The 24,743-nt window shown below is 34.5% G+C and overlaps 1 protein-coding gene across 6 annotated transcripts in view; it reads right to left on the bottom strand.

The window, feature by feature from the left end:
- LOC103251849 (contactin-6) overlaps positions 1-24,743 on the bottom strand; it is a 321,692-nt gene that overhangs the window by 18,992 nt on the left and 277,957 nt on the right. For all 6 annotated transcript variants that reach the window (XM_008050467.2, XM_021708771.1, XM_008050468.2 and 3 more), the window contains 5 exons: positions 5,572-5,747; positions 5,122-5,239; positions 4,531-4,689; positions 4,211-4,360; positions 980-1,050 (listed from right to left, as the gene is read on the bottom strand). In XM_008050467.2, coding sequence (XP_008048658.1) covers positions 980-1,050; positions 4,211-4,360; positions 4,531-4,689; positions 5,122-5,239; positions 5,572-5,747 — 674 coding nt within the window. The remainder of the gene's footprint in view (positions 1-979; positions 1,051-4,210; positions 4,361-4,530; positions 4,690-5,121; positions 5,240-5,571; positions 5,748-24,743) is intronic.

Below are 24,743 nucleotides of genomic sequence, written 5' to 3'. Positions count from 1 at the left end.
AAAGTCTGGAAATGGGCCACCAGAATCCACAAACCGAGAAGAACCTTCAGCAGCCAGTTGACCGGGCACCAAAGAATTGCAACTGGAGGTCCTCAGTGGGGGGGTCACCCAGAGACCACAACAAAACAAAAACCCTACTCCATAAATACTAGCATCTGGTTATTAGCCATATGCAAAGTACACCAAAGCCAAATTACAAATGTCAGCAGTTAGGACTTTTTTTTGTTTGTTTCCTCTCTTCTCAGCCCCAATCCTGTACAACACTGGAGAATCCAGGTGTAACACAGTGAATAGGGAAAAGAAGATTAAAGAGAAAAATGGTGAAAAACTGAATAACTGACTATGCCTTCTCTTTCACACTATAGAATTCCTAGGCTGAGGGAGGTCTGAGGTACTGAAAATGAGAAAGTTTAGACTGATTGAAAGTCTAAAGTTTATGGTAAGAAATCAGACTAAAATTCTTAATAAGTTAAAAAAAAACACATATATATTTAAGAATAATGACCAGAAAAGCTATTTTATGTGCCTAATTTTTCATCTAGATGCAGGGTAAAACAAGTTGACAGGCTGTAAGGAGGTGTGTTAGGACAATAATTGTTTTTTAATTTTTTCACCTGTATTCTACTGAGTTCACCTCACTCACATGGGATAGTGCCAAAGGTAATAAAAAAAACAATGCTTAGTTTATCAAGTAATAATGAAAATGCTACTGACTCATGCTCAATAGACATTTAAGCTGTTTTTCGTATATTTGGGAAAAGTTGTTCTGAGTTAGTCATTACTCTTTCAGTTTACTAGAAATAAGAAAAGTTCCCAATACTTCTTCTAAATAATTTATCATCAGAACGATGATTTTTATTCCATATATTTTTGTACGTTTCCAATAGTGATCAAATAAATCTTCTTTTTGTTTTTCAGTGTTCTTCCTGGCCAGCTAAATCTCTTTCCTTCAAAATAACTCAGTTGGATAGAAAATTACCTCCCACGTAATGACGAGTTCAGATCGACTTCCTCCACCTCCATTGATGTTTACTGGCGCCACAACAGGGACTAAAAGCAACCAAGAGAAATGTGGGGTGGCAATTATTAAACTACTTCTTCATCAGGAAGAATTTTGTTTTTGGATTTCACCTTTAAAAATTTCATGCAGCCACATTGTGAGAGAGTCTTGCTTTTTAATGAACATAAATTATGTTTACACATATCCAAATTTCTAAGAGAGAGGACACAGTTGTGTTTGATACATGAACACCCTGGCTCCAAAATTAATTAAAAATTGAATAACATCGGGTATTTGACATTATTATGCATCATCTACTAATTGGCAAAATGATGTTCCATTCAGATGGTAACAGTGACACTGCTGATTTAGTGCCTAATTATACAGTTGTGCTGTAAACAAGTTACTGAGGCAGTATATTAATTAATTATTTTTTCAATAAACAAACTAAAATAATTTTTCTCAATAGTAGTCATCAGGATATTTTAACATTTAAAATTAAATCCTGAAAAAAATTGTAAGTAAATTCTTGTTTTAATACTCAGTATTTAAATCTCCTGTGCTTCAGGAGAGACCAAGAGGGATTTTTTTCTGATCACTTTTCACTTGCAAAGACAGATTTTTCTCCTGTCAAGAATGTTATTGGGGGATTGGGGGATATTATCTCTGTCTCTTGGATCTAAGGCTCTGTGGTAGAATATTCAGAAACCAATAATTTTGATGAATTAGACAAAAATATGCCTGTTAACTATATGATGACTAGTGTGACAAATAATAGTTCAAGGTAAATTGTTAAATTGGTGACAATTATGACTGTGTTTGGAGCATTGTAGTGTATAATCAGAATGAGGTTTTTACTTTACACATGTGTAAGTGTTAAAAAGCATTGGTTTTCTTGACATAATGGCAAAAGTATCCTACATCTGTTATAGTAGTTAAATCTGCAGGATATACTTCTAAATGTTGAATTATATGAAATTGTCTATATTGAACATTTTTTACCAATATCCAGAGGTGAGGTCGGAAACACTTGGATATTCTTTAAGATTAGTAAGTAGAAATTAAAATATGTAAGTATTAATTACTAATTTCAATTTTTCCCTCCTTAGAGACCAACTAAATAAATCTTATTTATTACCATCTAATTTAGATGTTTAGCTCCATAAACAACATATTGATATAATAATGTGATTGTTCTTTTGCATAATAACACCTGTTAGATGTATATTTTTATATTTAAATTTATCCTGAACTTCATCAGCTTTTAAAAGATCACTTGAACCTAAACCTATTTTCTAAGTCTTCTAATGCTTTTGGTCAAAAGCAATGTAAATCAGAGTGGGCTTTACCTAGTTGTTGGATTTATAGTACTCGTCAGCTTGCAGTGATACTATTTGGACCTTTGCACAGTTTAACTATATAAGGAAGATTATTTTAAATTATTTGATTTACTCGCTACAGAGTTTCTAGTCTTCTTAGGAATAGAAAGTTCCTTTTTATTTAGTTTTAAATTAATTATTTTTAAACTTAAAACCATATTTAGGGGAAGTTAGTCTTTGATGATATCAGAAAGAGAGAGGGAGGAAGAGACAGAGTCAAGGTTTGAATCGGTGCTAATACCACCAGTCTCATTATGCTACTGAAACAGGAGTTTTATTGGTTAGTAGAAGGTGGCCACAAACTTTACTATGAAAACTTCAAAGTCAGCATCAACTTTGACCAAAGCTATCAAAATATAAACCAGCTATAAACACAACCTGAAACTAAAGTTCATATCCAGAGTTACAGGTCATATCTTGAGATTCTGATTCAGTAGGTATATGATAGAAACTGAAAATTTCTGTATTTATGCATTTTCTTTTTTCTTTTCTTTTTTTTTTTGAGTCAGAGTCTCACTCTGTCACCTAGGCTGTAGTGTAGTGTCATGCTAATGGCCACCACCCCAATGTCGACCTGCTGGACTCCAGTGATCCTTCCCCTCAGCCTTCCAAGTAGCTAGAACTACAGGCATGCACTACATGCCTGGCTAATTTTTTGATTTATTGTAGAGACAAAGTTTCGCCAAGTTGCCCAGGCTGTTCTCGAACCCATGGACCCAGGCAATCCCCTCACCTTGGCTTCCCAAAGTGCTAGGATTACAGGCTTGAGCCACTGCACCCAGCCTATTATACACTTTCTTTGGCTAATCTATTGCTCATCTAGCCCACTCTTGAGTAGAATTCTGGGTGCAGCAGTCAGGAGGTCTTGGTTTAAATCCTGCCTCTGTCAGAAACAACCAGCTAACGTCCTGGTCTTCATGTTACTTCTCTGTAAAATGAAGGAATTTCCTCTCAGTTCTTAACTTCTAGCATGAATTAATTTGAGATAGCGCTGTGAAGTATTTTTTTTTTCTAACCTCAGTCTTATGCTAAAAACTTAACATTATCTTTAGTTTAAAAATTGACTTATAGACATCTGATGGTTGTGCACACTTTATTGAGATAGTTTGTATTTGTTAAACTAAGCCAGCAACAACAAAGTGATCTTTCATTTTTGTAACTGAATAAGAATGCAAACTTTGTGGGCTGCATACAGTGAGCAGATCAAATGTCACACTGGATGTGAAAGTTTGAGTGGAACAAAGAGAATCTATTGCAAGAAATCTAAGAAGGCATGATTTCTGAGCCAGGTTCTTGTGTTCTGCTGTTCAGTGAACCAATTAATGCTCAATTACTGCTTCTGTTAAATGAGTTTAGGATTTACCTCATTTGCTTGGAAAATAATTTATACTATTGCTCATTGAAGCTGTAACTGGGTCAGAGTTGAGAAATAGATGAAAATGTATGGCTGACTGCACAGACAGAGTCTCAATTAATTCGTGGCTACAACATTTTAATGAAACAAACAGTAACTCATTTGCATCTACAAATCTACAGATTCTCTATTGAATTTTGACTGGAAAATAGATGAGATGCAAACATAACTTCTGAAAAAAATTCTTATTTTGACATGCCTGCTTACAGGTTGCTTACAGGTAATCATCTGTTACTGAACCCACTGTTCAGGGGAAATACACCTTGCCTTGTGTACATAGAAATGGGAAAATAAGAGCCACTAATTTACTGTCTCTGATTTTCAGCCAAGAATACCACAAGAACCATACAAATACTTCTTAATTATTTTCTTTAAGAACTATATCATACGTGTTTTTAGAAGGCATTGCTTCTTTACCTGATGCTTTAGTTCTTAACAATTCTGATGGTTTACTTGGTTCTCCAATCCCAATGCTGTTTCCGGCAACAACACGAAATTCATATTCCACCCAAGGGCTCAAGCCAACCACTGTTGCATTGTATGTCTTACCATTGAGAATTTCTGGAACTAAAAGGAACAAGCCACTTAAGGCACCTAAGTTGGCACTAGTCAAAAATAAATAATTATACAAAATGATATAATTAATTTAAAATTTATTAGATTGAATCTATTAAAATTTTTAAATTAGAAACTATATTATTATTAGAAAATTATTCAAAAACGCTTGTGTCACTCACCTGTAGCAACAGCTTGCCAACCCACAGAAAATGGTGTCCGAGTCTGAATAGCAAATATTTGAATGGGACTGTTATTATCTGGGCCTGGTTTCCAGCTTAGTTGAGAAGTAGTACTAGAAATATGATCCACTTTCACATCTTCTGGGGGCCCTGGTGGACCTTGAAAAAGGTGTTTTATGATGACAATATTGGAAATAATTACAATCATAGATTTGGGACAAGGATGGTTTATTTTTACTTGGTATGCTTAGAAAATAAAATATTGATCATAATGTATTTATAGCATATTGCTAGAGATAAAATCCTATTTATTAATTTGATTTACATAGTAAGACTTAGACAATAAGTTTTATGTACTGTCGCTGCTTGCCAAGCCTGACCATTCATTATAAAATAGGCAAAACTTACTCAATTCAATATCTATATCCAGACTACCTATACCCTGGAGTCTTAGAGTTTAGAAACTAAAAAATCGACATGATTTTCTCTCTCTTTCTTATCATGATGTGGTTCCTCAAACATCTACTGTTTAGATACCAACATTTTGACTGTGAATGAACAATGTGATCATTTTTTCACCATTTTGCTTACCTCTAACAATGATATCAGCTATAGCAGATAAACTTTCTAGAGTTGTTTGAACTGTGCACTGATATTTTCCTGAATGATTTAACTGAATATTCCTTATCATCAAATCTCCAACAGATTCCTGCAGATAGAAGAGGGGAAATGGATAAAAATATAATCATATATGGCAGGTCCTGTTTTCTTTTTACAGGTGGATAAATATTAAATATAAAACAGCCCTGAAATTAAGACACGCTAATATCATTGTAGTTTCTTTTATTATTCCTCTCATTATAATTACCTCAGAAAACAAATATTTCTATGGAAGACATAAAACAAAACAAAAACAAACACAGCATTTAAAAACAGTAATTATCATGCAAATAAAGATGAGGAGAATAATTATGAAAGATGGTGATTCATGTGAAAGATTTGATTCATTTTATTAAGCACTTAAAAATTTCAGTAACTTACTCCTCCAATTCTTTCAAAATGAGCCACTCCTTTTTTTAAGTCTATAGCATCTCCATTGAAAGACCATACAAATACCACCTCAATGGAGGGATCATGGGACACCTGGCATGGTAGGACTATACTCTCACCAACTGTAACATCCATTTTGGAAGGAGGAATGGTAATGACCGTCCTCTCTGTTGAAAAAAAATATATTATTTTTAAAAAGCTTACAAAATGATAGCATACGGCTATAATACATATTTTTGAATGATTTTGCAATCGTTTAAAATTGTATCAGCATAACTTGGGGTTCTACTATATCCAGTTTGAAAAATTATATTCTCTGTTTTCAAATATCCTGTATTATCATCAGTGTAGTTAATTTCTTATGATTAAAGACATAGTTTTATTTATATTATACAAAAGAGATGCCCCCCCAAAAGGGAATTATTCTTTGGAGGACAGGCCTTTTGTCGTACAGAACTCCCCCTGCCTCTAGGAACAGATTGGCATCAGTATACCAGGTAACATTGTCATGAGAGGCTGCTTTCAGCTTTAGTGAAATTTTTATGGAAATTCTTTCGTTTGTCCATTTCATGATACCTACCCACACAGTGTTGAGTGTTCAGCCATTTTTTATCCAAAACAGCATGACACCTATGCCCTAACCTCCCTATTCACTCGATTTCACCCAAGTGGCTTTTTTGTGTGTTTGTTTCTCTGGATAAAAAAAAAAAGTCCTCAAAGGGGAATGTTTTGCCAATGTAGAAAGATGAAACAAAAAACAGAAGAAGCACTAAAAGACATCAGAATTGACAAATTTGAAAATTGTTTTTAGCTGTAGAAAAAGTGTCTCAATAGGCATATTGCATCAAACAGAATACTTTGAAGTGACTGAAGTTGAAACATGTAAGTATATTGAGAAATTGAGGGTTTGCTTCTGGACTCTCCATCCTGTTCCATTGGTCCATATGCCTGTTCTTGTACCAGTACCAGGAAGTTCTGAAGATTGTAGCCTTATAGTAAAGTTCACAGTCTGGAAGTGTGATTCCTCACACTTTGTTTCTTTTGCTAAGGATTGTTTTGACTATTTGAGGTCATTTATGTATCCCTATGAATTTCTGTATTGTCATTTCCAGGTCTGAGAAGAATGATGTTGGTAATTTAATGGGAATTGAGTTGATTCTGTAGATTGGCTTTGGTAGGATGGATATCTTAATAATGTTGATTCTTCCTATGCATGAGCATGGAATATTTTTCCATTTGTTTCTGTTTTCTTGGATTTCTTTGAGCAGTGTTTTGTAGTTTTCATTGTAAAGGTCTTTCAGTTCTCTGGTTAGGAAGAGGCTGAGGTACTTAATTTTTTTTATTGTGACAATTGTGAATAGGATTTTGCTTTTTATTTGGTTTTCTGACTATTTGTTGTTTGTGTGTAAGAATGCAACTATCTTTTGCACATTTTTTTAATACCCCAAGACTTTGCCAAAGTCCTTTGTCAGTGCAAGGAGGTTTTAGACAGATTCTCTTGGATTTTCAAGGTATAGGGTCATATCATCAGCAAAGAGGGATAACTTAACTTTTTTTCCTACATGAATACTCCTGGTTTTCTTCTCTTGTCTAATTTCTCTAGCTAGGACTTCCAATACAACGTCGAACAGGAGGGGTGAGAGTGGGCAGCCTTGCCTTGTTCCGGTTTTCAGGGAAATGCTTCCAGTTTCTGACTATTTAGCAATATGGTGGCTGTGGGTTTATCATAGATGGCACTTACTATTTTGAGGTAAGTTCCTTGTATGCCTAGGTGTTTGAGGGTTTTTTCAAGAAGGAATGCTGGATTTTATCAAAAGATTTTTTTCTGCATCTAATGATATAATCACATGGTTCTTGTTTTTACTTCTGTTGAAGTATTTAATTATATTTATGATCTTGTGGATGTCAATCCAGCCCTGCATCCTGGGGATGAATCCTACTTGGTCATGGTGGATGATTTTTGAGATGTGTTGCTGGATCCGGTTTGCTAGAATCTTGTTGAGAATTTTGGCATCTATGTACACCAGGGATATTGGCCTGTAGTTCTCTTTTTTTGTTGTTGGATCTTTACCCGGTTTGGGTATCAGTGTGATGTTAGCTCTGTCATCTTTGACAAAGCCTCCATCTGCAACCACTGGGGAGAGGAGAAGCTATTCATTAAAAGGTGCTGGGAAAATTGGCTGACCACATGTAGAAGATTGAAACAGGACACCTACCTATCACCATACACAAAAATCAACTCTAAATGGATCAAAAGCCCAAACATAAGGCCTGAAACTATAAGAATCTTAGAAAATGCAAGATAAATCCTTACAGATATTGAAGTAGGCAACCAATTCCTGATCAAAGCCCCAGATATCCATGCCATAAGAGATAAGACAAGACAAGTGGAGCATCATTAAACTGAAAAGCTTCTGCAAGGCAAAAGAAACCATCAAGAGAGCGAGGAGACAGCCCACAGGATAGGAAAAAATATTTGCCAACTGTATATCTGACAAAGGCCTAACATCCAGGATCTACAAGGAACTCAAATGTGCTGAAAGGAAAAAAGCAAACAGCCCGATTAAAAAGTGAGTAAAAAACAAGAATAGACACTTCTCAAAAAAAGACATAGGGGCAGCCAACAGACACATGAAAAAGTGCTCAGTTGTACTAATCATCAGAGAAAGGCAAATCAAAACCACATTGAAATATTACCTTACCCAGTAAGAATGGTCATGATTAGCAAAACAAAGAATAGATGCTGAACAGGATGCAGAGAAAAGGGAACGTGTCTACACTGCTGGTGGGAATGCAGACTCGTTCCACCTCTATGGAAAACAGTGTGGCAATTTCTAAAAGAACTAGAAATTAAACCTTTCATATGGCCCACCTATTGTCCTATTGGGAATACAGCCAGAGGAACTCAAATCATTCTACAAAAAAGATACCTGCAAATGCATGTTTACTGCAGCACTATTCACAATAGCAAAAACATGGAACCAACTGTGCTGCCCACCAAAACTGGACTGGAAAAAAAAAAAGTGGTACATATACACAATGAGATATTATGCTGCCATAAAGAAGGACAAACATATGGACTTGGATGGATTTAGAGTCTATAATACTCAGTGATCAATCACAGAAACAAAGAACTGAGTACCACATATTCTTACTCATAAGCAGAACCTGAACATTTATCATAATATTATAAGAAAGGGATACTGTGGAGGGACGGGGGTACAACATCAATAAGGGTACCTGATATCAAAGCAGGTAAAATGAGGACCAAAGGAAGGCCCAAACTTTACCTGTACAATACCCACTTGTAAACCTAATACTGAATCGTACCCTACATTTTTAAAGTAAAATTTTTCTTAAAAAATTTTAAGTGTAAATACATATGAATACGCTCTTAAAAAAATAAATAAATTTCGTTTTGGGGGGGTCTCCCCTGATATACGGAAATAGTTTACATAAAACTGTAGATCTAAAAAGTCTGAATTTTAGTCATATAAAATATACCATAATGTTTTTGCTATCTTTTATTATAAAATTCCAGTCACAAAATTACAACTGACACACTAGTGACAGCTCCAAATAGTCTATGTTAACTTCATGTGCTATGAGACAAACTGTGTCCTAAGATTATAACCACCATGGTTTGCACAGGTATTTACAATCATATGCTTATATGTAAGAGTGTGATTGCAATATATTATTCTATTTTTGTCATTGTTCTGACAGTTTTATTTCAGCTAAAGATACAAAACAGATAAGAAAGACAGATTTTTTTAAATCTAGGTTTTGCAATGTTAGAACTATGCATCCTTCATAAAAATCTTCCCTCCATAAATTTCAGTCATAATGTCAACCCTTGTTCTACAAGTCCTAACATTTCATTGACCAAAATTTCAAAGGACAATTACAAGATTGTTCCAGTTGTACTTGAGTTTCCCACATTTTTCCAATTGAAAGAGATTCACATAGATCATTTTTGACTACTTTGTCTATAATCATCTAAATTATTTTGATTCCAGAATGTTGAAAATTGACCAAAAAGGCAACTCAGTATCCATCAAGAAGCCATGGGAAAACATTTGCATTTACATATGCACCATCCTACCAGTAAATGTTTCAAAAAAATTTACATTTAATAGTGATAACTTTAATCAAATTATTGTGGAAAAATATTCTATATGAAGAAGTTTCAAAATAGTGAAATAACCCTGGAAAATATCTTTCTCTACAGGTCATTCATAAGATAAAGTTTATCCCCCTAAAACAAGGACTAAAAGCTTCATTTTTTTCTGGCTTCTTAATTCTGCTCAAGAAAGTAAATTAACATTGAGATTGGATTTATATGCTCAGCTGGATTAGTGTGTCATTACATTTTATCAATACAATGCTTAATTATTATTTGTATATTTTTTAAAATAATTGTTTTTTAAGATAAATATTTGGAATGGAAAATAGGAAGTAACAATCTTGCGTTTTAAGTTACATATTGATTAAAAGAAAGCTATGAAAAATGAAAACATGTTATATTTCTGAATAGAATGAAAAAACTCTGACTTTTAATCTGCATCAAATATATCATGTTTTCCTTTTTTTTTTTTTTGAGTTGGAGTCTCACTCTGTCGCCCAGACTGGAGTGCAGTGGCCGCTCCCGGCCACCGCAGCCTCGACCTGCTGGGCTCCGGCGATCCTTCCGCCTCAGCCTTCCAAGTAGCCGGAATTACAGGCATGTGCTACCACGCCCGGCTGATTTTTTTTTTTTTTTTGATTTATTGTAGAGATGAGGTCTCACTGCCCAGGCGGGTCTCGAACCCACGGGCTCAGGCAATCCACTCACCTCAGCCTCCCAAAGGCGCGGGATTACAGGCTGAGCCACCGAGCCTGGCTCATGTTTTCCTTTTAATAGTTCTTTTTTTCTTTTTATATTATACACATATACTTTTTATTCTTATTATTTCTAGTGAGAAGTTTGAAGAATTATATTGCGTACTATACTCATACTTCATTCCAAACCTTTTACATATCACTCCATCAAAATAAGGACAAATGATATCCAGGGTTTCAAGACAAAATTTTAGGACTAGAGAAAATATGTTACTGTTGTAGTTTCTCTGAGAAAAAAAATCACCAATGTCTTATTTACATTTATAGGAAGATGAGTTGGCTAATTGGATGTGTTGGCAGAGCAAAACTGCCCAGATTTAAAGTTTTACATCATGCAATTAAAGCAATTTTCAAACATTAAAAATGACAGCCAGTCCTTCCATTTATGACACCACACAGTGGCAAAATTAGACAAATTATTCCCTATATACATGGCTCATTGGTGGTAGAGTAATAGTGACTAAAATTTCATGAATAAGAAATGTTTGTACTATATTTTATAATGGCTACATTTTTCAGTGGTTAAATTCATTTATAACTAATATTTACTGAGTACTTACCATATGTCCAACTCCCTGCTAAGTATTGGAGTCACAATGGTGAAGAAGATAAGAAAAAAGAAATCAAATTCAAAAAGATAAGGAATCTGTCCCCACAAGATGTAAATCTACAGAAGGAGGCTGACGTTAATTAAATCACATTAGTCAATATAGTTACAAGTGTGGTATGTCATATTAGTAGTAAGTTATTCCAATAACATTGTTAACTGATAAATGCTGATAATTTAGCTATTTGAGGAATAACTAATTTCGCTGAGAAGTAAAAGGCAATATAAGTGAGTTAGGTAAAAGTAGCAGGTAGGGAGAGTAAGAACGTTTGCAAAGGAGGAATCATGACTGATAGATTCAAGACTGCTATTTTGCTGGAAGTGGATTAGACAGAGTATAATACAGAAGTGAAAGTGGGGAAGATGAAGCAGGCTGATGGTCATAGACAAGACATATACCTTAAATGTCAAGGAGGCCAGCTACATAATTTGTAGCTCCCAGCGCAAAATAAAAATGTAGGGTGTCTTTTTAGGAAAACAAGGAAAAAGTGTTATTAAAGGTCCTGAATAGAAAGCTTTCTGGTACTTATAAAATATAATAGGGAATATAGTCATAGTTGAGTGACAACATACACTTATAAATTTCAAAACACATACTTTGAGTGTCATAATTTTATATGCTACAATAAATAACAATGCTTTATAAAGTTATTCCTTGATTGATTATAAAATTTTCTCGTTTACTTTCTGCTAATTGTTTTTTTTTTTTTTTGAGTTGGAGTCTCACTCTGTCGCCCAAACTGAAGTGCAGTGGCCGCTCCCCGCCACTGCAGCCTCGACCTGCTGGGCTCCGGCGATCCTTCCACCTCAGTCTTCCAAGGAGCTGGAACTACAGGCGCGCGCTACCATGCCTGGCTAATTTTTTGATTTATTGCAGAGATGAGGTCTTGTCAAGTTGCCCAGGCAAGTCTCGAACCCGCGGGCTGAGGCAATCCACTCACCTCAGCTTCCCAAAGCACGGAATTACAGGCTGAGCCACCGAGCTCGGCTTCTGCTGATTCATTTATATTCATTAATACAATTTATATTTCAGCAACTTTATTGCCAATTGATATAATTACTGTGATATCAATTTCTCCTGGCAAATGCAAAGTTACAAATACTTTTTGATAAGCTTTTATTTTGCAAAAGATCTTTCTGCTGATGTAGCTTTTACAGAACCATGAAGATTATTTTATAGACTACAGAAATATTATTATACATTTCTGATAAATTAATTTGAAATATAAATTTTAGAATTTGTATCTAGAGCTGACAATTCTCCTGGAATACTTTTTCTAAAAAGATTTAACTCTTTATACAAATATATTTTAACCTTTAAATCTAAATGTATACAAGAAGGGAACTCCAAAAAAATTATTTTTTTGAAGGGTGGGCATCATGTAGTATAGGTTACCCCTGTTAGGTAAGTGTTCTAGGAACCCATCAGCATCAATATACCAGCCAGCGTTGTTGTGAGTGACTGCATTCGGCTTCAGATAATTTTTTTTGAAAATTCTTTCTACACATTTGCCCATTTCATGAGGGGTGATTTACGAGGACACCTGCTCACACTACACTGATTGTTCAGTAGTTTATTTGTTTGCTTTTTTCCCCCAAACAGCATGACTCTCTATTCACCTAATCTCAACCCAAGCAACTTTTTAAAATTTATCTGGATGAAAAAATGTCCTCAAAGTGGAAAGTTTGGCAGATGTGGAAGGGGTGAAATTAAAAAATGGCAGAAACACTAGAAGGCATCAAGATTGACAAGTTTAAAAACTGTTCTAAGCAGTGGAAAAAGCATCTCGATATGTATATTGCATCAAAGAATACTTTGAAGGTGACTGAGGTTTACACATGTAAGAAAAAATCCACGATTTTTTAAATAAATAAATTCTGGGTTTTTTGAGCTCCCCACCTACAATGGCATGTATACAATGGAATCTTAATGTTTTCTTTGACATATGATGTGGAGGCTATATAAGAAATTGAAAGTGACTTAATAATTTGTATATAGTTTAAAATGCTTTTTTATGCATTCCATTGCTGTATCTTCAATTACAAGGAAAAACTTATCAACAATTAGTTTCCTCAAAGTTTCATATAAAAGTGTTCTTATCAATTGAATTGAATAATTTTTACATTTAATTTCTATTTCAGAGTTTGTGGAAATTGCTTCGAAATGCTGCAGAAATTTTCAGAATCATGTATTTTAAACTCTTTAGAGAAGTTGAATAAATCTGTGATATGTTTTGTTGCAATGTCCATGTGTACACTTTCATTTGTAATAATTTACTGACCAAGTTCATTGCCTGAGAGTAATAATTTCCAGTTTGGTGCTCAGACTGGAGAGTTAATATTTCTGCAGATGCCACAGGGACAGTGGGCAAGCTGACCTCCCACCTTGAATCCTGGTGTTGACTGCTTTTCAAGTTTCTTCTTCTCTTGCACCCACTTCTGTTTCTGCTGGTGCTGCCACCATCAGCTTCACCCATCTGATCCCAGGTCCTGATATGACCACCTTCTCAGTGCTCCAGCCCCCCAACTGCCATGATGCAGGCACCAACTGCTCCATATGTACGCTGCCTTCTGATTCCTTAAGCCTGAACCTGTGTGTGCATGAAGTGCTGCTGCTGTACAATAACTATGTGCCTGTGCTGCCACCCATGTGCATGCTCCACTGTCCTATTAAACTCTTACAAAACACAAGTTGAGAGATACAATGATAAAGAATTTCAAGACAGTTACAGCAGAACATTAAACCAATCGTGGGACATCCTCAGCACAGAGCCCTGTGTAACTGGGTTGTGTATCCATGTAACCAGCCCTGAATGCCTTGGTAAGAAATATATCCTTACACAGAAGTGGGGAGTAACATAATGGTTACCAGAGGCTGGGGGTGGTGGGAGGAATGGTGAATGAGGAGATGTTGTTCAAAGTGTACAAAGTTTAGATTAGATAATAGGAATATGTTTTAGAGATCTATTGCACAGCCTGCAATAATAATTATTAATTACACTCATCATATATTGTATATTTCAAATTGCTAAATAAGGATTTTTGTGTGTTCTCATCACAAAAAAATGATAGTATGTGAAGTGGTGGATACGTTAATTAGCTTGCTTTAATCATCCAACTATACAAACTTATATCAAAACATCACATTGTATTTCATAAATACATCCAATTATTATTTATCAATTAAAAAATAAATTATTTTTCCTGAAATAACAGGAAGCATTGGAAGCATGAAGCAGAGGAATGGTATAGTAACATGCCAGTATATGCAAAGTGAAAAATGAAAAATGTCTTTAAAGTATCTCTATGAAGGCAGTCTTATTATCCAGAGAAATGGAATGCATAGCTCCCCCTGGGATTATTCGCTTGTGTGGGTGGAAAGGTGCTCAGAAAAAATGTTTTTAACTGTTGAATCCTCTCTACACACCACAGGCAGACTTGTCCTAATCCTGTGTTGATGACTCTCTTAACAGCCATAAGGCCACTGATTGCCATCCTGAAGAGTTCACTTCTATTTTTTTTTTTTTTTTTTTTGAGCCGGAGTCTCACTCCGTCGCCCGGGCTGGAGTGCAGTGCAGTGGCCGCTCCCGGCCACCACACCCTCAACCTGCTGGGCTCCAGTCATCCTTCCGCCTCAGTCTTCCAAGAGCTGGAACTACAGGCACGCGCTACCACTCCCGGCTCATTTTTTAATTTATTGTAGAGATGAAGTCTCGCCAAATTCCCCGGGCGGATCTCGAACCCGCGGGCTCAGGCAAGCCACTCACCTCAGCCTTCCAAAGGCGCAGGATTACAGGCTGAGCCACCGAGCCCGGCTAAGAGTTCACTTCTAAACTATGCTCAGCTCCAGCTCAGACCTCAACATCAATACCCCACAGAAACAAAAATTACAATTGTAGAGACTGGAAGAGTGGTGCTTGAGCAACAGAAACATACAAAGTTTTTGATGCTACTATGGGGGAAGAACAGGGACTTCACTTTGATCCATTGGTTTATCCTTTGTATACACCTTAAATGCTTAAGAAACTCAAGCATCTGAAAGATTTCTTTAATGCATTTCAGAACACTGAGTGGGGAAACACACACACACACACACACACACACACACAAACTCTCTCTCTCTCTCTCTCTCTCTCTCCTTTTCTTGAGAGTGGATATATACCAGTAGAGTAAGTGCAGTAACTTGAGATTCATTGACATTGAAACACTTATTGGTATTTATGGATAGTTGAGATCCATAGGGCCTCAAATCAAATTAACAGCAAATTTAAAAGGAAAGGAGTTGACGGTGCTAGAATCTATCATTTGTGAAAATTTGAAATTCTTTAAGAGTTTTTCTTTGGAAACATAAATGAAAGGTACTTATTCCCTCTTATTTCTCATCATTTTCTTCTTGGATATTCTTTAAATACTTGGAGAAAGTCTGTTTCACAGACTTTAAATATTTGGAGAAAGTCTGAAACCACTAGATCACAGTGGTTCCAAAATTTTAACATGCAAAAGAATTTCTTGGAGAATTTGCTCAAAATGTCGATTTATCAGTTTCCACCAGAAATATTAATTCAGTAGGCCTGCTGGGAGATCCTTGAATATGAATTTTTTTATCAGGCTTCTTTGCTTGATTTTGATGTAGTTCTTCCAGAGACCATGTGCTGAGAAACATTGTCTCAGGTTCTGAAATTTGAACCAAATTTCAAGCTATATAAAGATATTATCAGTAGTTCTCTAATGCTGTGGATCCAGGAAAAAATTCATCTCCAGTAAAATGCTATTGATTAGCAATGCTGAAAGAAAAAAAGAAAGAAAGGAAGGAAGGAAGGAAGGAAGGAAGGAAGGAAGAAAAAGAAAGAAGGAAAGAAGGAAGGAAGGAAGGAAAAGAAAAATATGGCATTCTATGGTTAACTTTAATTAATTCTGTATAATATAGCTGCTTTTAACGTTCTATGGAAGTAGAAATATATCTGGGAATATAAGGGTTTCTGACGAACAACGCTTTTTAAAATTAGCAAACTGGTTTGTTGTTATATTTTAAAAGATTTCCTAATCTTTTAGAGATGCATTCTAATATATTTATGAATAAAATTATTGATGCTTAAGATTTAACTTTAGGTATTTAATATGGGTGTTGTAGAAGTAGGTAAGGATACGATTGACACAAAGTTGGATATGAGTACTATTACCAACTCCAAGTGATGTATACATCATAATTTCTTATACTCTTTTCTCTACTTCTGTGTGTGTCTGTAATTTTTAATAATAGTAAAAGACAAGAAGAAAATGTTAGGGGAAGGGGAGTAAATATTTATATGTAGAATAGGGAGGAATATTCCCCATTCAGTTCCTAAAGTGATAAAGAAGGACCACCTTTTGAAGATTATCCTAAATATAAATGAAAATCATTTATGAGGAGTTTGTAGAATGACAGAATTTTATTATTTACCATTTTAGATCTATGTCAGTGAGGTAAAGTTATTATATGAAAGCAGTTTCATCTAGCAATCCTGTTCTTAAGAAGTACAATAGAATATATGACATGATGATTTTGGTGAATAGCCTTATTCAAATTCACGTTGTTATAGTTGCCAATGATGTTTCCAGAATGCATCTTTAATCACGAGGACTCCAGCAGACATGAAAACTAATCATATCAAAACTTATGTCAGAATCATTTAGTATGATTTTTTTAAACATTTAAAATGAGACTGGTTCTCTATATCAATGGCCAAATGTACTGTTACATATCATGATCTCTAAGTACATTTTTTAGAAGCCAGTGAATTGCTATTAAATGTGCAATTTTTCTCAGCTTATCATACAGAAAATATTATTTTTGGTCACTCTTTTTTTTGTTTCCTTTGTTTTGTTTTTTTGTTCCTTCAACTCAGTTGAAATTTCTAACTGTAAATGATAAACTTTGTGTTGCTTTCAGAATAATAACCTTTAAGGTGTTTCTAAGTATAAACTCCTCTCAAAGGATGGGCAAATGTATAATAAAAATTATCAAAACTCTTTCTCCTTTGTACATACATGGGGCACTGCCTTCATTTATCTATGACATTCCAAAAACATTGCTAAGATACTAACATAAAGTAAACAAGTGTATAGAAATAGCACTCCAAACAGGTGACAAAATTCTCTGATATTTTCTCTAACAAGTTTACTTGTGATTGAAATAAGTACTTTTAAAATTTGGTCTTCTTCCTCATTAATTTCTCAGAATCTCAAATTATTCTACATATTAACATATTAACTCTTTCCATTGCTCTTTATTTGCCAATCTTCATATATGTTTCAATCTGCAATTGTAGTCCTTCTACTGTAGAAACTTCATTGCATTTCTTTTAGTTTAGGGTTGATATTGAATAGGCTATTTTTTTCCAAATAAGACATACAAATGACCAACAGGTATATAAAAATATGTTCAACATTATTTATTATAAGGGAAATGCAAATCAAAACCATCATGAGCTATCACCTCACAACCTGCTAAAATGACTATTATCAAAGAGACAAGAAATAAGGTATGGAGAAAAGGAAACGCTTATATACTGTAGGTACAGCCTGCAGTATGCAGGTTCCTCAAAAAATGAAAAATAGAGCTACCATATGACCCAGTAATCCCTATTGTGGGTATATATCTAAAAGAAATGAAATTAGTATGTCAAAGAGATGTCAGCACTCACATGTTCATTGAAGCATTATTCACAGTAGGCAAAATATGGAGAGGAGACAACTTAAGTGTTGATCAGTGAATGAATGGATAAATAGATTGTGGTGCATATATATACACAATGAACTACTATTCAGTCTATAAAAAGGATATGCTATTGTTTTCACCAAGAAAGATGAAACAGGAGGACATTATGCTAAGTGAAATAAACCAGGCACAGAAAGAAAAATTATCACATTGATCCAACTTATATATGGAATCTAAAAAAGTCAAGTACATGGATGCAGACAGTGAAATGGTGGCAGGGAGGTGGGGGAAATGGGAAGATGTTGATCAAAGAACACAAAGTTACAGTTATGCAGAAATAATAAGCGTAGATTTTTAATGAACAGCACAATGACCATACTTAATAATACTGTATCACATACTGTAAATTTGCTAAGAGTGTCGACTTTTGGTGTTCTCATCATAGACACACAGACAAGAGGCAACTACATGATAAAATGGATGAGTTAACTGGCTTGACTGTAGTAACCACTTTACTAGGAATATTTATACCAAAGCATCATGTTGTACTACTTAAATAGAATTTTTATTTTGTTAAGTGATGGAGATCACTCAGGCTTTGTCTGTTTGAAAACATCTTTATTTTGTCTTCTTTTGGGGGAGATGTTTCTTATTGGGAATATAATTCTTATTGGTATTGTCTTTTAGCCTTTTAAAAATGTCATTTCACTGTCTTCTGCATTCTCATTTTTTGTATTGCTCTACCAAGTGTCAGTCTTGTTTTTGTGAAGATAATGTAACTTTTTTATTTGGATGTTTTTTTTCTTTCCTTCAGTTATATTACTATGTACTTAAGTTTCTCTTTGTATTTGTCTGAAATGGGGCTCATACAGTTTCCTGAACTGAATGCCTGTATTGTTTTCAGTTTTTAAAATCTCTGACAAATATTTCTTCAAATATTACTCATGCCTGATTATCTTTTTCTCCTCTCTGCCCTTTTTGGAAAAGCAATTTCATATATGTTAAAACTACTCAACATAGCCCATATCTTCCTTATGATCATTTCTGTCTTTCCCATTGTATTTTCTTTCTGTTTCAGTATAGATATTGTCTATTTACACATCCTCCCCTTTACTAATTCTCTCTTCTGCTATATCTTTTCTGGTGTTAAATTGAACTATTGTGTTTTTAATATTAGCTTTGTAATTTTCAGTTCTATAAATTCTAATGAATTTTTAACAAATCCCATTTCTTTTCAGAAAGTCTCTATCTTGTCATTATTTTTTGAAGATATAAATCATATATACTTTCTCTAAGAACTTCAGTACTTCTATTGGTTGTGACCTGATATTGTCTGTGGTTTTTTTTTTTTTTTTTTTTTGCTGTTGTTCTCTGAGTTTTGAACATTTGGTCTAGGTTCTAGCTATCCCTGGTAATATTTTATTGAATGCCACACATTATAGATCAAAAATTTTAATTTTATTTAAATTTACCAGAAAGATTTACTTTTTTAAACATGCAATTAGGGAACAAAAAACATAAGCTAGTCAGATATTTATATGAATTAAGTTTGAATCTCAGTCATTTTAAGTACTGGACAGTTTGTTTGTTTTTTTTAAACTGGGACATAGACCATCAGGTATCCCAACTCAAGGTTGAGTTGCTTAGTAGACCTCATTTTTTAATTATCCTATACCTCAATTTTTGTCTTCCTTACACTGTGAGATGACCAAAATTTTTTGCTTAGATGTTTTCTGCTTTCTGTTCAGTTTCTTGCATATTTCTGATTTATTCTGCTAAAACTGGCAAAATTTGGAAGGGAAAAACAGCAGAGAATGTTGTGCTTACCTATCTGTGCTTTTCATTTCTTCAGGATATTGTACTGTATGTTGCAAACATCTTGGCTATTGTCACAATTCCTACAAACAACTATTTTTATTTATTTTTAAAGATTTTAACAATACTTGTGGTTAACATCAGTGGGAGGTTTTTGCGATAAATCTACTTCAACTAGTCAAGACAAGATCGCAATTATTAATCTTTCATAATAGGTTAAGTGTGTTGGTAGAAATACTTAGACCATTTATCAGTAGGTTTTTATATAACAACTTGAAGAATGTGATAATTGATGTCAGTTGGAAAAAGAAATGAGTATTATTTTGGACAGAAGTAAAAACTCTTAGCATAGAGACATGGTCATTGTTTATTCAATCAGTTCTTCAAAACCATTTAATGAGTATTGAACCCTTACCATCCTCTAGGTATACATTAGTATGAATACTGAGCAAAAGAAACACAACTAAACTGAGAAATCATTGGATAATTTCCATCATAAATGAAACAAATCTCATCTACTCTTTAATAGAAACATTCTAGCTTCAAGAAGGGAGACAAAGAATCAGGACAAATACTTTTGAAGCTGTAACTGGGTTTCCAGTCTTAACATTATAAACATTTTGTCCAAATAATGCCTTGTTGGTTGTGTCAGAGATTAGATTTTGCGTGTGTGCATGTGTAGAGGATGTTCTTGGAACTGTAGGATTTTTAGCAGAATTTCTGACTTTTATCTAATATATGTTAGAAGACCCTTCAGTTGTGACAATCAAAAATATTTGACTGTGTTGTCAAATTTCCCTTGTGAGACAAAATCAACCTGGTGGAGCACTTTGTGCTACAGTAATACTCTGGAAAAGAGATGGCAGTGGATGAAATCAAAGTTTGACAACCCAAGTAGTGGGATGTGGTTAAATACTGTATGTGTCTTCAAGCTGAAACTATTTGTTGGACAACTGAGTATGATATTTGAGTGAAAGACAAACGTTTAAAATGATCTCAAGAATTTGGTTTAAATAACTTTCAGTGTAAACTGTCTTTAATGTAGTGAGGGAAAGAATACAAGGAGCAAGTGTGAGAGTAAGAATCAGGAGTTTCATATTAGGATATAGTAGATTTGTAAGTGAAGATAAAAAGGGCTGTTAGATTTGGAGACTAAGAAAAGATATTGGAGCTGGACTAAGAAAAGATATTGGGAATTAGCTCATAGATGACACTTAAAACCATGAGAATGGTTGAGATACCAAGTGAGTGGGTCGATACAGCTATAAAATAAGGAGTAGGAGAGGAAAAGAAGAAAAAGCATATGCATATACATGTATATAGAAACTATATGCATATGTGCATACATATATATATAAATGGATATAGTTATAAATTAGACTATTTTAGGAAATCTAATATTTAAATAATAAGGTTTTAAGAAAAAGGTATAGAGGAAAATATTAAAGTAGTCAAGAAGATATTTAAGAACTGAGAAGAATGATTTTTCTAGGATGACAAAACCTACTAAATGCCCAGTGTAATGACTGATAATAGATTTGCACCATAACACATTATCTTGGATTGTGTAACACCAAGGAAAACAGAATTCTAGAGAAAAAGAGGGAAGAGATGTTATAAACAAAAGGTCAGAAATCAAAATGATTTCAGCTTTTGGAGAAGAGGAATAGGTCAAAAGTTCTGAAAAATAGTAATTTACAATCTAGAAATCTATATCACACTAAATAGTCAATCAAATGTAAGCATAGAATTAAAACATTTTCAAACAAAAACAATTTCAAAAAATTGTGTTCCTTAAATTATTTCTCCAAAATCTATTGGAAGATTTAATCTATCAAAAATAGGGAGTATGCTAGGAAAGGATAAATGTATGGTGTTTAGGCAGTAGAACTCCAGCACACAAGGGCAGGTTGATATTGAAGGGAGATAGCTGAGATAGATTTGGGAAATGAATTATTATTAAATTCATAGAAAACTAAGCAAACAAACAAAAGAAAGCAAACACAGGAAAATCAAGTTAATACTCTGAAATAAATCTTGGACAGAGAAAAACAGACAAACAAGAAAACTGGTGTGATGGGGTCTTTATTTTTCCACACCTAGAAAGCCAGTAGTGGAGGTGCTTGTCTTTATTTAATACACGCTTTCTCTTTATGCCTACAACGCATATGACTAGAATTGCATATGACTAGAATGTTTTATAATCTCTTCGCCAAATGCAAGATTATCTTCTCAGACATGTGTTTATATAGATTAAAATCTACATGCAGCTCTTATATTCCATCACAGGCAGAATATAATTTAATTTCAATACATAAAGCAATCATGGCCAATATATTTCAGTTTACCTTCAGGTACCATTACCCATTTATCTTTCACTTCAATATTTAAATGGTTTAAAATGAATACTAAAAGACTTCCAAGCACCCCAGAATAAAAGAAACAGATGAAGAACGAGTCTACAGAAAGTATTGTCTAAAATTTGAGATATACAAATGAGAAAACATGTCTAAACATTATGCAGGTTTATCCTGAATATTTTCCAAGCAAATAATAAAGTGAAATGTAAACTCAGATCTTTTATATTAACAAATTATCAAAAAAGGCTTGACATCTATTTAAAAGGAGTGCACTGTAGATTCTGCTTAATGAATTAGATATGACAACTACTCAGTATCAAAGCTGTTATTACATAATAGGTGATGACTATATATTTATGGCATCATATTTATATTTCTCATAAGCAGATAATGTTCACACAAACCATTCCCCAATTGTAACTTTATGCTGGGCTGTAGTAAACTGTAAGATTGAAGACTTCTGTAGTTTTAGAGGATATGGAACTAGGAAATTTCATTTCACCTAGCTACAGGACCTAGTAGAAAAAGGTCCTGCTTCTTTTGAACATTTTTTGCTGGAATGAGGGGAGTCAAAAATGAGAGAATAAAAATCAGAGAGGAGAATAAGGTTGAATTCATGTGATTTTTTTTTTCTTCTTCTCCATAACTTTCAACTCCATTCCTTTTTTTAGACTCGAAGGCACTTGCTAACTGCTTGATTGAGTATTCAGGAATAATACTAAAAACATAGCTTGCTTCTGGGTATCTTTTAGACCTTAATTACACACTTTATTCCTAAAAATTGACACTAGAGCGTAAGTGATCACTGAGCTATTTTAGAGATAGAATGCCTAAGAAATAGAGTGGCCTAATTGTTTCTTTTACAGTCAGAATGGAGTCAGGGTAAAATTATTAAACTTCAATTCTTAACCAAATACTCAGGGTGCAAGTGAGTACAAATGTGTACAGGTTGGAGAAGGAAACTGAAGGTAAACAGACAATAGTTTAAGATGTATTTCTTGCTGCAGAATAAGCCTATTGGTTAAAGCTTTTTCTTCCTTTTTTTTTGCTTATTAAGCTGTTATCAACTTCACTTTTTAAAAATAATAACAAATTTTTATTTTTTGGCTTATCAAGATTGATTTATTTATTTTCATTTTTAATAAAAATAGGAGGTGGATAGCTAGAGGTTTATGCTGGGTGAAGGGAGTCAGACACTGAGGAGTACACACTATAAGACTGTCTTTGTATGAAATCTGTGGTGGAAAAAATCATAGCAGTGGTTGCTTGTAGGAAAGAAGTAGGGACAAGAATTAAGAAGGGACATGAGAATAAGTTCTAGTCATATATGATGGTAATCATATTTAACTTCTGTGATTTGAGATTATGTAAGCAATTTCCAAAATTTAGAAATGTACACAAGATTTAGGTATTTTATCATATGTAAATTTTACTTATTTTTTGTGAAAGCATAAGCAAATATTAAATCCTATTAGATGAATAAAAGCTGAAATATCTGGAGGAAGTACTAATGTCTGTTACTATATTTTTATTTTCTCTAGACTTTCAAAAATGTCATGTATACTTGTCTCCTGCATTTATTAATATATAATTTTATTGGAAGATGAAAAAGAAGGAAAACAAGTTCTGCCATTTACTAACACAGAGATTTGGGGAAAGTAGTTTCCCCTTGTTTAAAATGTAGATAATGATATCTATTTCAAAGCATTGTTCTGAAGGTTAAATGAGATAATGTACGTAAAGCACCTATCACAGTTCCTGGCACAGAGTATATATTTAATAAATGGTCATTAATAATGATAGTAATACAACACCAGTTACAATAAAAATGAAATCTTCAATAGGATCCAAGATGGTCATTGTGGAGCAGCAGACCAATGTTTCTCTTGCCAAGTGGAACACTGTACAGACCTAGATGCTGATAAATGCAAGCACCTTAAACAGTGTTGGAGAGTGGAGCACTATGTACTCCTCAGAAGACTCTTCAAACACACAGAGACCTGAGTAGAGAGTGCTGGGATGTCTGACGCTGGAATTGGGGTGCCCTATCAACTACTGTGCTTCAGGTTCACATAGAAACTGCAGCCCTGCCCTGTGTGTGAGAGGGGTGAGTGATCCTAACATGCACTGGGTTGGTTCCCACACTCCAAGCCATGGCGGGCCACTGGTTCTATGTAGAAGGCAGCCTAATCATGGCACAGTGGAGGGTGACTGGAGACCACATGAAACAGGAATGCACCTACACTCTGAAAAGCCAGATCATCCCCAAGCATGCACTCCCCCCCAGTGGCTGGTTCCCAGACCAGAAATGCTCACCTCGTGGTTGCACCCAGTTGGTTCCTGCCATCAGCATCTGGTAGTCAACCTTCCCCTCTGGATCAGTAAAATTTTCCTGCCAGTCTCAAGTGCCTACAGCATAGTTTCCCTCCAGGGCAGAAATCTCATTGTTTTAAGTGATAAACACAATTTGAATTCCCAATTTGTAGAGTGTTTCCTCACAGGAAGGTTTCTGGGTGCAAACAGGGGAACAGTAGCCAGGGGAACCATCCCCCCACCTGATCCCCACATAGTCACCCAGTGGCTTCAAAAAGTATGACCAGTATGACTATGGGGAAAACTCTTCAGCAAAACAAACAAACAAACAAACCAAACAGACAAACAAACAAACACAAATACTTTCAGAGCAGAGTTCAAAGCAGAAGTGAATACCCCTCACTCTCTCCCTGAATAATTTATATTGAATGACAGAAAAAGCCTTAGGACAGCAAGATTAACTAGCTACAATACAACAAAACTAAAGAAA

Source organism: Carlito syrichta, unplaced genomic scaffold, assembly GCF_000164805.1.
Source record: "Carlito syrichta isolate Samal-C Ts95f unplaced genomic scaffold, Tarsius_syrichta-2.0.1 Scaffold147193, whole genome shotgun sequence".
Taxonomy (NCBI): Eukaryota; Metazoa; Chordata; class Mammalia; order Primates; family Tarsiidae; genus Carlito; species Carlito syrichta.
The sequence above is the reverse complement of the archived record's forward strand: the minus strand, read 5'-3'. Positions and strand labels throughout refer to the sequence as shown.